This window comes from Trachypithecus francoisi, unplaced genomic scaffold (assembly GCF_009764315.1).
Source record: "Trachypithecus francoisi isolate TF-2019V2 unplaced genomic scaffold, Tfra_2.0 Contig00555, whole genome shotgun sequence".
In the NCBI taxonomy this organism is placed as follows: Eukaryota; Metazoa; Chordata; class Mammalia; order Primates; family Cercopithecidae; genus Trachypithecus; species Trachypithecus francoisi.
The window spans coordinates 77,636-91,757 of NW_022680723.1; the positions used below are offsets into that span (position 1 = coordinate 77,636).

A 14,122-nucleotide genomic window follows, 5' to 3' on the forward strand; every position below is an offset into this window, starting at 1 on the left:
CACCTCTGGGAATGCAACCCAGTAGGTCTCAGCCTCATTTACTCAATCCCTATTCAAGATAGAATTGCTCTTGTTCAAATGCCTCTGACCACTTGAAATTGATACAGTAAAATACCTTTGCTGCATAATCTGTGGTGGTTTCTCAGATAGTACAGTCTCATTGGATTTTCAGGCAAAGCACTAATCATGTCAAGGCTTAACACTGTGTGACGAATGAAGGCATTACATGAAGTGTTTGCATATCACATTTTGACTTTGTTATAAAATACCAATATGAACTGTAATAGAGATTTTAAAAATTTTTCTTCAGGAGTAATTGATTTTCTTTCATTAATCATCTGTCTTGCATCCCTCATTCTCCTGGAAGTTAAAAGTTTGTATAATCGAAAGATGATTCAGTCTGTTTATATTTTATTTATTTTATAGGAAGTCACTGAATATTTTTCATATGTACAAGTCTTCTGAGACTACTTAATATACTATTTTGATGTTTCTTCTTTTAAAGCATGAAGTCATATTTTTTTTCCTAAGGGTAGAAATATGGGAGATTTAAATGATGATCAAAACAGCAAACCTATGAATTTTGAATAGTTTCTAAGCTTGAATGGTTTCTTTTTTTTTTCTTTTTTTTATTTATTTATTATACTTTAAGTTCTAGGGTACATGTGCATAATGTTTATATCATGTATAACTCCCCAATGCAATCCCTCCCTCCTCCCCCCTCCCCATGATAGGCCCCAGTGTGTGATGTTCCCCTTCCCGAGTACAAGTGATCTCATTGTTCAGTTCCCACCTATGAGTGAGAACACGCGGTGTTTGGTTTTCTCTTCTTGTGATAGTTTGCTAAGAATGATGGTTTCCAGCTGCATCCATGTCCCTACAAAGGACGCAAACTCATCCTTTTTTATGGCTGCATAGTATTCCATGGTGTATATGTGCCACATTTTCTTAATCTAGCTTGAATGGTTTCTAAACTTGGTTTCTAAAATCAGATTTTGACTCGCTGGCCTTGCACAAACTCTTATTTTTTCTTCAACTCACCTAAGGTTTAATTTTATAAGATGCATAGCTTTTCCTTCCAATTATACTTAACCTCTTTGGAACATTTCAAAACTATGCAAATAATCAAAAGGATCATTTTAACTGTCTATCCCCTGGCCCAGGCCATACCTAAAAATATGATTTAAATTGGGTGATGATTTTCTAGAACAATTTCATCACAATGAGAAGGAAGGAATTGAGCAAATTGAGGGAAACATAGGGAAATAAAAATTACGTTTACAGTCCTTTCTACATAAGTAAATGTAAAATTAAGTTTACACTTCTTTCTACATGTCAATAAAAAGTTAGCAAATATTAGTAAAATCCCCTCAAAGGTCCCCAACCCAAGTAAATGCATATGTGTGTGTGCAAGAAGCATTATAATGAAACACTTAACTTGCCTTATCCTGAACTGGAACAGGATGCCTTGGGAAGGAGGTTGAGGTAGGCTGGCTGAGGAATTTCTATTGTATTGCAATTTTGCTGAAGGGACTTTCAGAAATGAGCTACTTTTTCCCATCTCCTTTCAGCAATTTTCTGGAGCTGGAAATAAAGAAAACCCCTACTCCTGACTTACTGTACCTTAGGAGTTAAAAATCACCACTTTCATTTATCATTCCTACATTGGTAGTTGTAAAGGGAACCAAGAGTCTATTCATTTACTCTAACACTTATTCAGTGCTACCATTTACTGGCATTGCGTCAGGTAAGAGAGGAGGACCTCTGAGCCTTCAGGTGCTTCCGATGTTTGTTGTGGGGAATGGACACATTAACAACAGTCATCATGGACATGGTGTGTGATGGGTGGAGGTGACAGTGAGGGGCCTCAGAGAAGTTGGGCTGACCAGCGGACAGGCATAAAGTGGTGTTGGAGTGAAGAGACAGAGATGGCAAGGAAAGCTGTTCCCAGAAACACCCACTAGGAGTGATTAGATTTGAAGGGTGGGTAGGAAGTGGATGAGGCCAGTCAGTGAATGTCTTTGCTTACCATGTCACTCATTTTCCAAAAAAAAGTGTTTCATTTAAAATACTTGTACATTTTAAAAATCTCTAACTCTCTATCAGTCTTTCTCTGTGTATATCAACATACATATAATAATAAAGAGATGAGAATAAATAGGATAGATAAAATATAATAGATGACAGACAGCTTAAATTGATCAAGCAGATAGATGATACATAGATCCCTACATAGATAGATGGATAGATACACTGATAAATAGATAGAGATACAGATAATGACCAATAATAGATTCAGAAGATGAATGGTTGGGTAGACAGATAGATATTGATAGATGATAGATTCAATAGATGAATGGATGGATAGATGGGTATCTGATAGATAATGATAGATGACAGATTCAGTAGATGGATGGATAGATGATAAATAGCTAGATAGATAGATAGATAGGTACATTCAATAGATGAATGAATGAATGGATAAATGGATGAATAGATGGATGGATAGTTACAGAAAGATGATGGACAGATGAGTAGATAGCTATATAATTTTACCAGTTTTAAAAAATTTCAGCAAATATCCAGCTTACCATTTTTACTTTTCATAAGGTTTATATGATAATTTATGTTTTCTGGATGGTTTAAACAGCTTTTGAAGATTTCAAGCAGGTACTCATTGACTTTCAAGTTTTGTTTTTCTAGTAGCTTTCTGAGGAATGTCTAATTTATCTGCTTTCCCAATAGCCAAAATATGGAGCCAACTAAAGTGTCCATCAGTGGATGAATGGGTAAAGAAAACGTGGTTTGTATACACAATGGATGGTATTAAGTCGTAAAGAAGGAAGTGTTACCATTTGCAACAACATGGATGAACCTGAAGGACATTATGTTAAATGAAATAAGCCAGGCATAGAATGACTGCTCTGTGTGGGAGATGCACAAGGGGAGAAGAAAAGATACACACACAATACCTTTAAGGGTAAACAACTTTTATCCCATGTAAATGGCAGTGGAGAGATAATAAGCAAATGATATAAAAAGCAAATTGATATAATAAGCAAATTTCAATGGGAAGGGGAGAGGGAAAGATATATATATATCATACATATATACACATATCATATATATGATACATATATCTTTTCTCTCTCCCCTTCCATTCCATATCATATAATATATATATTTACACTCACCAGACTATGGAAAATTCATCACCAGACAGGGAAGCAACAGCCTGGGCTCCAGAGTCAGCCACCTGTCTGTGCACAGACAGCAGTGGTCTCATGAAACTTTGCCATGGTCTGGGACCCTAGCTCTTTTTGTAATGAGTTGTTTGGCATGAGGCCCAGTCATGAGGGCTGCTCATGACTGGACTCAAGGAACACAAAAAGTCAACTTGTTTTTGCAATTCTCTACTGTTTTTCAATAACTATTTCTCCATAACAGCACTGGATGAATGCCTCAAGGGACTCACACAACCTGTTCCAGGACTTGACCATTGTTTGTGTCCATGTTTAATTGAGTTCAAATTTACATATTCAACTTTTCCTCCACAATGACATATACTGCATGATCTCATAAATGGAATCTTTGTATTATTTAGTTCAAGATTCTCAATGTGAGCACTGTTGACACTTGGGGCTGGAGGAGTCTCTATGGTGTGGCCATACTGTACACTTGTACGGTGTTGAGCAGCATCCCTGGGCTCCACCCACCAGAAGCCAGCAACATCCACTCTCCAATCGTAACATAAAATGTCTCCAGACATTGCAAATGACTCATGATGGTTTGAAAGTCAAAGAGAGTACAGTACCCACAACTTAACATATGTTTCAAGATGACTTAGAAAGAAAGTCAGAAAAAATAAATCATCATCTAGGCATCACGTACCCACTTAGGAGCCCTTGTTGAGAGAAAGACGTATCTCAGCTCAATAGCCCATTTTGCAATTCCAGCTTGTTGGGAGGCTGAGGTGGGTGGATTACTTGAGTTCAGGAGTTCTAGACCAGCCTGGGCAACTTTGCAAAACCTGCTCTCTACAGAAAATATAAAAGTTAGCTAGGTGTGGTGGCATGTGCCTGGAATCTCAGCTACTTGGGAGGCTGAGGCAGGAGGATTGCTTGAGCCCAGGAATTTGAGACAAGCCAGGGCAACTCAATGAGACCATATCTCTACAAAAAATGAAAATAATTAGCCAGGAATGGTGGTGCATCCCTGTACTATCAGCTACTCAGGAGGCTGAGGTAAGACGATTGTTTAAGGCTGGGAGGTTGGGCTATAGTGAGCCATGATTGCACCACTGCACTCCAGCCTGAGTGAGACATGTCTTAAAAAACAAAACAAAACAAAAAAGAAGAGGGTTCCAAGATGGCTGAATAGGAAGAGCTCCAGCCTATAGCTTCCAGTGTGAGCAATGCAGAAGACAGGTGATTTCTGCATTTCCAACTGAGGTACCAGGTTCATCTTACTGGGACTTGTTGGACAGTGGATGCAGCCCACAGAGGGTGAGCCAAAGCAGGGTGGGCATCGCCTCACCCAGGAAGTGCAAGGGGTTGGGGAATTCCCTTTCCTAGCCAAGGGAAACTGTGACAGATGGTACCTGAAAAATCAGGACACTCCCACACTAATACTGTGCTTTTCCAATGGTCTTAGCAAATGGCACACCAGGAATTATATCCTGTGCCTGGCTCAGAGAATCCCATGCCTACAGAGCCTGCTCAGTGCTAGCACAGCAGTCCCAGATCACATTGAAAGGTGGTAGCAAGGCTGGGAGAGGGGCGTGTACCATTGTTGAGGCTTAAGTAGATAAACAAAGTGACTGGAAAGCTCAAACAGGGTGGAGCCCACTGCAGCTCAAGGAGGCCTGCCTACTTCTATAGACTCCACCTGTGGGGGCAGGGCATAGCTGAACAAAAGGCAGCAGAAACTTCTGTAGGCTTAAACATCCCTGTCTGACAGCTTTGAGGAGAGTAGTTGTTCTCCCAGCATGGAGTTTGAGATCTGAGAACAGACTGCCTTCTCAAGTGGATTCCTGAACCCCAAGTAGCCTAACTGGGAGACACTTCCTGGTAGGGGCTGACTGACACCTCATACAGCTGGGTGCCCCTCTGAGATGAAACTTCCAGAGGGAGGATCAGGCAGCAACATTTACTGGTCTGCAATATTTGCTGTTCTGCAGGCTCTACTATTCACACAGGCAACAGGGTCTGGAGTGGACCTCTAGCAAACACCAACAGACCTGCAGCTGAGAGACCTGCTAGAAGGAAAACTAACAAGCATAAAGGCCATCCACACAAAAACCCAATCTCTAGGTCACCATCATCAAAGACCAAAGGTAAACAAGAACCACAAAGATGGGGAGAAAACAGAGTGGAAAAGCTGCAAATTCCAAAAATCAGAGCACCTTCATCTTCTCCAAAGGAACACAGATCCTAGCCAGCAATGGAGCAAAGCTGGATGGAGAATGACTTTGATGAGCTGACATAAGTAGGTCTCAGAAGATCAGTAATAACAAACTTCTCCGAATTAAAGGAGGATGTTTGAACCCATTGCAAACAAACTAAAACCTTGAAAAAACATTAGACAAATGGCTAACTAGAATAAACAGCATAGAGAAAAACTTAAGTGAACTCATGGAGCTGAAAACCATAGCAAGAGAACTACGTGACACATGTACAAGCTTCAGTAGCTGATTTGATCAAGTGGAAGAAATAGTATCAGTGATTGAAGACTAATGAATGAAATGAAGCAAGAAGAGAACTTTAGAGAAAAAAGAGTGGAAAGAAATGAACAAAGCCTCCAAGAAATATGGGACTATGTGAAAAGACCAAATCTACATCTGATTGGTGTACCTGAAAATGATGAGGTGAACGCAACCAAGTTGGAAAACACTCTTCAGGATGTTATCCAGGGGAACTTCCCCAACCTAGCAAGGCAGGCCAACATTGAAATTCAGAAAATACAGAGAACACCACAAAGATACTCCTCGAGAAGAGCAACTCCAAGACATAATTGTCAGATTCTGCAAAGTTGAAATGAAGATAAAAATATTAAGGGCAGGCCGGGCTCGGTGGCTCAAGCCTGTAATCCCAGCACTTTGGGAGGCCAAGACAGGCGGATCATGAGGTCAGGAGATCGAGACCATCCTGGCTAACATGGTGAAACCCCGTCTCTACTAAAAAATACAAAAAACTAGCCAGGTAAGGTGGCGGGCGCCTGTAGTCCTAGCTACTCGGGAGGCTGAGGCAGGAGAATGGCATAAACCCAGGAGGCGGAGCTTGCAGTGAGCCGAGATCCGGCCACTGCACTCCAGCCTGGGTGACAGAGTGAGACTCCGTCTCAAAAAAAAAAAAAAAAGAAAAAATATTAAGGGCAGCTTGAGAGAAAGGTCGGGTTACCTCACAAAGGCATGCCTATCAGACCAACAGTGGATCTCTTGGCAGAAACTCTACAAACCAGAAGACAGTGGGGACCAATATTCAACATTCTTTTTTTTTTTTTTTTTTTTTTTTGAGACGGAGTCTCGCTCTGTCGCCCAGGCTGGAGTGCAGTGGCAGGATCTCAGCTCACTGCAAGCTCCGCCTCCCGGGTTTTACGCCATTCTCCTGCCTCAGCCTCCCGAGTAGCTGGGACTACAGGCGCCCACCACCTCGCCCGGCTAGTTTTTTGTATTTTTTAGTAGAGACGGGGTTTCACCGTGTTAGTCAGGATGGTCTCGATCTCCTGACCTCGTGATCCGCCCGTCTCGGCCTCCCAAAGTGCTGGGATTACAGGCTTGAGCCACCCCGCCCGGCCTCAACATTCTTAAAGAAAAGAATTTTCAACCCAGAATTTCATATCTAGCCAAGGTAAGCTTCATTAGTGAAGTAGAAATAAAATCCTTTACAGACAAGCAAATGCTGAGAGATTTTGTAACCACCAGGCCTGCCTTACAAGAGCTCCTGAAGGAAGCACTATACATGGAAAGGAACAACTGGTACCAGCCTCCACAAAAACATGCCAAACTGTAAAGACCATTGAAGCTAAGAAGAAACTGCATCAACTAACGAGCAAAATAACCAGCTAACATCATAATGACAAGATCAAATTCACACATGATAACCTTAACCCTAAGCGTGAATGGGTTAAATGCCCCAATTTAAAGACAGAGACTGGTAAATTGGATAAAGAGTCAAGACCCATCAGTGTGCTGTATTCAGGAGACCCATCTCACATGCAGAGACACACACAGGCTCAAAAGGAAGGGATGGAGGAAGATCTACTAAGCAAATGAAAACAAAAAAGAAAATGAAACAGGGATTGCAATCCTAGTCTCTGATAAACAGACTTTAAACCAACAAAGATCAAAGAGATGAAGTAGGCCATAACATAATGGTTAAGGGATCAATTCAACAAGAAGAGCTAAGTATTCTAAATAAAGCTGTGGTTATTAGCTGTGGTTTATCAGAACCCAAAAGGAAAAAACAATTTTCCTAGGGTTACTCCTGGCCTGGAAAGATTGACCTTATGTCAGGTTGCCTTAATCCCTCCCTTATTTCCACATTGTAGTCTGAAATTATATCAAGTGTAGAGAGAAGTGAGTATCTTAGAACACAGGATTGAACTGGGAAAATGGATGTTATCTTCATAATGTAAAGAAAAATCATGGGATCCTACTACCAAAAACAAAACTTCACTTAGTGAGCAGATATTTGGGAAAGAATAGACATGCGTTGCAGTTTTAGACTAGAACGGTGGTTCCTTTTAAACATTATTTTATTATTTGTTATTTTTAGAGATGAGGTCTTGTTCTGTTGCCCTCACTAGAGAGCAGTGGTGTGATCAGAGCTCACTGTGGCCTTCAAATCCCAGACTCAAGTGATCCTCCTGCCTCAGCCTCCTAAGTAGCTGGGACTTCAGACGTGTGCCACCATGCCTGGCTGATATAAAAAAAATTTTTGTGAAGATGGGGTCTTGCTATGTTGCCTGGGATGGTCCCCAACTCCTGGCTTCAAGCAATCCTCCCTCCTCTGCCTCCCAAAGTGCTGGGCTTATAGGCATAAGCCACCATGCCTGGCCTAAATTTTTTTTTATTTTTAATCATTATGAGTACATAATAGTTGTACGTATTTACAGGGTGAATATGATATTTTGATACAACCTTACAATGTGTTATAATCAAATTACGGTAATTGGGGTATGTATCCCTTCAAGCCTTTACCATTTCTTTGTGTTAGGAACATTGCAATTCCACTCTCTCAGTGATTTTAAAATATACAATGAATTATTCTTAACTATTGTCTCCCTGTTGTAGTACCAAATACTATACCTTCTTGCTTCTATCCAACTGTATTTTTGCATTCGTTAACTATCCCCACTCTATTGCCTCTTCCTCGATACTCTTCACAGCCTCTAGTAACCACCATTCTATTTTATCTCCATGAGTACAAGTTTTTAACATTTTTGTCTCCAATGTTTGAATGAGAACATGTGAAATTTTACATCAGGAGTACTTTGATTGTTTTTTAATTTGAATAGCTTTAGGGGTACATGTGGTTTTTGGTTATGTGGATGAGTGAAGTCTAGGACATTAGTGTGCCCATCACCTGGGTGTTGTACTTGGTACCTAATAGGTACTCCTTCATCCCTCACCCTAGTCACACTCTCCCACTTTGGACTCTCCAATGCCCATTACAGTACTCTGTATGCCTTTGCATGCCCACAACTTAGCTCTCACTTCTTTTTTTGAAGCAAGGTCTCACTCTGTCACTCAGGATGGATTGCAATGGCATGATCATGGCTCACTGCACCTTCAACCTCCTGGGTGCAAGCAATCCACCTGCTTTAGCCTTCTGAGTAGCTGGGACCACAGGGTGTGCACCACTACTCCCAGCTAATATTTTCTATTTTCTGTAGAGATGAGATCTTACTACACTGCCCAGGCTGGTCTTGAACTCCTGGTTTCAAGTAATCCTCCTTCCTTGGCCCCCTAAAGTGCTGGCATTATAGGTGTGAGCCACCATGCACGACCAGCTCCCACTTTTATAAGTGAGAAAGTATGGTTGTGGTTTTGTATTCCTTAGTTACTTTACTTAGAATAATCACTTCCAGTATCATTCAAGTTGTGGCGAAATACATTATTTCATTCTTTTTTTATATCAGGAGCTTTTAACATGGGTCATTTGTCCCCTACGTAACATGTCTGGAGATATTTTGGTTGTCACAGCTGGGAATGGGTGCTATTGGAATGGGTGGAGCCCAGGGACACCGCTCAACACCCTGCAGTGCACAGGACACACCACCATATAGAGTCATTCAGCCCTGAATTACTCAAAATGCTCAAATTAAGAAACCCTATACTAGGCCAGGTGCAGTGGCTCACACCTGTAATCCCAGCACTTTGGGAAACTGAGTCAGGAGAATCACTTGATTTCAGGAGTTTGAGATCACCCTGACCAACATGGCAAAATCCCATGTCTACTAAAAATACAAAAATTAGACAAATGTGGTGGTAAGTGCCTGTTGTTCCAGGTTCTCAGGAGTCTGAGGCAGGAGAATCACTTGAGCCCAGGAGGTAGAGGTTGCACTGAGCTTAGATTATGCCACTGTACTCCAGCCAGACTCCATCTCGAGATACAAAAACAACAACAACCACTACCCTCTAGGGTCCAGCCCCACAGGGTCCGTGGGTTTCTCCTTGTGTGTGCAGATGAGTGACTGCAGGAATAAAGACACAAGACAAAGAGATAAAAGGAAAAACAGCTGGACCCGGGGGACCACACCTCCAAGACGCAGAGACTGGTAGTGGTCCCGAATGCCAGATTGGGCTGATATTTATTGGATACAAGACAAAGGATCAGGGTAAGGAGTGTGAGTCATCTCCAGTGATTGACAAGGTCACATGAGTCATGTGTCTACTGGACAGGGTCCCTTCCCTGTTTGGCACCTGAGGTGCAGAGGCAGAGTGAGAGAGAGGAGAGAGACAGCCTATGCCATTATTTCTGCATATCAGAGACTTTTAGTACTTTCACTAATTTGCTACCGTTATCCAAAAGGCAGAGCCAGCTGTACAGGATGGAACATGAAAGCAGACTAGGAGCGTGACCACTGAAGCACAGCATCACAGGGAGATGGTTAGGCCTCCGGATAACTGCGAGTGTGCCTGACTGATGTCAGGCCCTCCACAAGAGGTGGAGGAATACAGTCTTCTATGAACTCCTCCAGGAAGAGGGAAACTCCCTTTCCTGGTCTGCTAAGTAGTTGGTGTTTTTCCTTGACACTGACGCCACCTCTAGACCACGGTCCGCTTGGCAAATGAGTGTCTTACCAGACAACTGGTGTTACCGCTAGACCAAGGAGCCCTCTGATGGCCCTGTCCGGGCACAACAGAAGGCTCACACTCTTGTTTTCTGGTCACTTCTCACTGTGTCCCCTCAGCTCCTATGTCTGTATGGCCTGGTTTTTCCTAAGTTATAATTGTAGACCAAGGATTATTATAATATTGGAGTAAAATCATGTCCATTATGTATATCCAGTATAACTATTCTTATTTTATATATTTTATTATACTGGAACAGCTCATGCCCTCAATCTCTTGCCTCTGCATTTGGGTGACTTGCTGCCCACACTCCCCTACCTGGAAAAAAAAAAACCCCACAAAATCAGTGTGATGCACACACACACAAGTACACACATCCATCTACAACATTCAATAATTAAGTTGCTTAGGGCAAAATGGCATCGTTTATGAAACACTTGTGACCCATTTATCTAAGAAAGCCTATTTTGACTTAGAAATCCTCTTTGAAAAAATTTTCCAGCCTTATTGAGATATGATTGCAAAAGTAAAACTCTATAAAGTTGTACAACATGATGTTATTTTGACATAGGTGTGCATTATGGGAAGATGACCTCAATCAACATACCCATTACTCCACAGTTACTTTTTTTTTTCTTTTGAAATGGTATTTCACTCTGTCACCCAGGCTGGAGTGCTGTTGTGTGATTTCACTCACTGCAACCTCTGCCTCTCAGGTTCAAGTGATTCTCCTGCCTCAGCCTTCTGGGTAGCTGGGATTACAGGTGACCACGACCATGCCCAGTTAATTTTTTGTATTTTTTTGTTTGTTTGTTTGTTTGTTTTTGAGACAGAGTCTTGCTCTGTCCCCCCGGGGCTGGAGTGCAGTGGCTGGATCTCACCTCACTGCAAGCTCCGCCTCCTGGGTTCACGCCATTCTCCTGCCTCAGCCTCTGAGCAGCTGGGACTACAGGCGCCCACCACAACGCCCAGCTAGTTTTTTGTTTGTTTGTTTTTAGTAGAGACGGGGTTTCACTGTGTTAGCCAGGATGGTGTCGATCTCCTGACCTCATGATCCGCCCGCCTCGGTCTCCCAAAGTGCTGGGATTATAGGCTTGAGCCACCACACCCGGCCTTTTTGTATTTTTAATAGAGATGGAGTTCTGCCACGTTGGACAGGCTGGTCTTGAACTCCTGACCTCAGGTGTTCCACCCCTTGGCCTCCCAAAGTGCTGGGATTAACAGACATGAGCCACTGTGCCTGGCCTACCTATTTTTTTTTTCTTTCTGTGTGGTGAGAACATTTGCAATCTACTCTTTTGCAAATTTCAAATACACAATTCAGTATTGTTAAGTATAGTCACCATGCTATATATTAGGTGTCCAGAACTTAGTCATCTTATAACTGCAAGTTTGTACCTTTTGACCAACATCTTCCCAGTTTTTCTAGCCCCAAACCCTTGGGAATCATTGTTCTGTTCCCTGTTTCTCTGGATATCTACGTGCAAAAAAACAAAATTGGACTCCTGCCTTACTTCATACACAAAAACATCAACTCAAAATGAATGTAAGGCTAAAAGTTAAAACCTAAAGTCATAAAAATCCTAGAAGAAAATGTAGAGAGTAAGTGCCTTGACATAGATTGGCAAGGATTGTTTGAATATCATGCCAACAGCATGGACAATAAAAGCATAAATAAATAAGCAGAACTACATCAAACTAAAAAGCTTCTGCACAGTCCAGGAAAGAGTCAACAAAATGAAAAGGTAGACTGAGGATTGGGAGAAAATATTTGCCAACCACATTTCAGATAAAGGGTTCATATCTAAAACATATAAGGAACTCATACAACTCAATAGGCAAAAATGAACAAATGAAAAACCCAAATAACAATTAAAAATGGGCAAAACACTTAAATAGATATTTTATCAAAATTGACATGAAAATGGCCAACAGATGTACAAAAAGATGCCCAACATCACTAATTGTCATGGAAATGCAAATCAAATTTATCACTGCTGCTGGGAGTGGTGGCTCATGCTTATAATCCCAGCACTTCGGGAGGCTGAAGTGAGTGGATTACCTGAGATCAGGAGTTCGAGACCAGCCTGGCCAATGCGGTGAAACATCATCTTTACTAAAAATACAAAAATTAGCTGGGCCTGGTGGCATGTACCTGTAGTCCCAGTTACTCCAGAGGCTGAGGCAGGAGAATCGCTTGAACCTGGGAGGCAGAGCTTGCAGTGAGCTGAGACCATGCCAGCATGCTCCATCCAGCCTGGGAAACAGACCAAGACTCTATTTCAAAAACAAACAAACAAACAAAATCAACAAAAAACCACCATGGAATGGCGTTAAGATCCTAACCACTTGTTAGGATGGCTAGTGTCAAACAGTGAAGAGAAATTCTCTTACATGTAAGAAGGAAAAAGCGATCTGTTTGTCTTGCAGATGGACTGAGGTGTGTCCTGAACAAATAGGAATGTGTTTTCTTGTTTCTGCAGGAGTACACTTATGCTAACGTCAAGTTACACAAGGTGAAAAAGTAAATGTACCTGTTATTATCACCATTGATTGAGTGATTAAATTTAGAACTGAAATATATCTCACTATAAATGACAAAAAACTACAATTCCAGACACTTGTCTTGAAATCTTTACAGAAATTCCTCATTGTTGTTTTATTTTTTTAGCTTCTCTCTAAATGTCTTAATAAACCATTTATCTATCAGATAATCACAGGTGGGGAGATATGTGTACTTTTCTGTTTCCTTAACTTCAAATGCTGCCTGAAAATGATGACTGTTTGGCAAGCCTAAGTTCCAGCATTCCATTTCCTGGCATTGTGTAACACAAAATCAGGTTTCACAGGGTTTTCTTAGATCTGTTTCCCTCTGTTTCATAAGATTTCAAGAGTCCTATATTTATTATGTGGCTGATGGAAGACAAATACATACAGAGTAGATTGGTGTGTGTAACCTAAACATTTAGCGCTGTCTTGGCAACAATTAAATCTACAGAGATGCTTTGGGAAGTAGGCAGAATGTCCCACTATTGGGAATTTTATAAGATAGGAACCTCCCAGTTTCTTTTAATTGCCCTGAGTGGGTGAATACACCAGGAAAGGAAAAAAAGAAAAAAAAAATGAAAAAGACCCCAGATTGAAAGCAATGCTGTTTTTGCCATCCTCATTAAATCAAAGTATGTGGTGACAACAGGTCATCTGAGGTCAGCGGGCACCCAACCAGGAGGTTGATATGCTTTCCTCATAAAACACGACTAGAAGATAATGGCTTCTAGTTTCATCTATGTTCCTGTAAAGGACACGATCTCATTATTTTTATAGCTGCATAGTATTTCGTGGTGTATATAGACCACATTTTCTTTATCCAGTCTATCATTGATGGGCATTTGGGTTGATTCCATGTCTTTGCTATTGTGAATAGAGCTGCAATGAACATATGCATGCATGCATTCATCTTTATAATGGAATAATGTATATTACTTTGGGCATGTCCCCAGTAATAGATATTACTGTTATTATATATTATCCCAGTAATTATTGAGATTGCTGGATTAAATGCAATTTCTGGTTTTAGATGCTTGAGGAATTGCCACACTGTGTTCTACAATGGTTGAACTAATTTACATTCCCACCAACAGTGTAAAAGTGTTCCTATTTCTCCACAGCCTCAACAATGTCTGTTGTTTCTTGACCTTGGGGGAGGGAAACAAACACACTAGGGTCTGTGGTTAGGTGGGGAAAATATTTTTCCTCAGGAAAAATAGCTAATGCATGCTAGGCTTAATACCTAGATGATGGGTTGATAGGTACAGGAAACCACCA

General features: G+C 41.2%; 1 protein-coding gene and 1 long non-coding RNA gene across 2 annotated transcripts in view; both read left to right on the top strand.

The window, feature by feature from the left end:
• LOC117085447 overlaps window positions 1-5,909 on the top strand; it is a 28,471-nt gene extending 22,562 nt beyond the window's left edge. The window contains exon 3 of the long non-coding RNA XR_004437958.1: window positions 5,867-5,909. This is a non-coding gene — a long non-coding RNA (uncharacterized LOC117085447). The remainder of the gene's footprint in view (window positions 1-5,866) is intronic.
• A 600-nt stretch (window positions 5,910-6,509) lies between these two features.
• The window catches only part of LOC117085449 (protein GVQW1-like), a gene marked incomplete at both ends in the record, with an annotated part of 31,932 nt that continues 24,319 nt past the window's right edge, over window positions 6,510-14,122 (top strand). Inside the window, 3 exons of the mRNA XM_033214373.1 lie at window positions 6,510-6,589; window positions 6,889-6,976; window positions 11,420-11,480. Coding sequence (XP_033070264.1) covers window positions 6,510-6,589; window positions 6,889-6,976; window positions 11,420-11,480 — 229 coding nt within the window. The remainder of the gene's footprint in view (window positions 6,590-6,888; window positions 6,977-11,419; window positions 11,481-14,122) is intronic.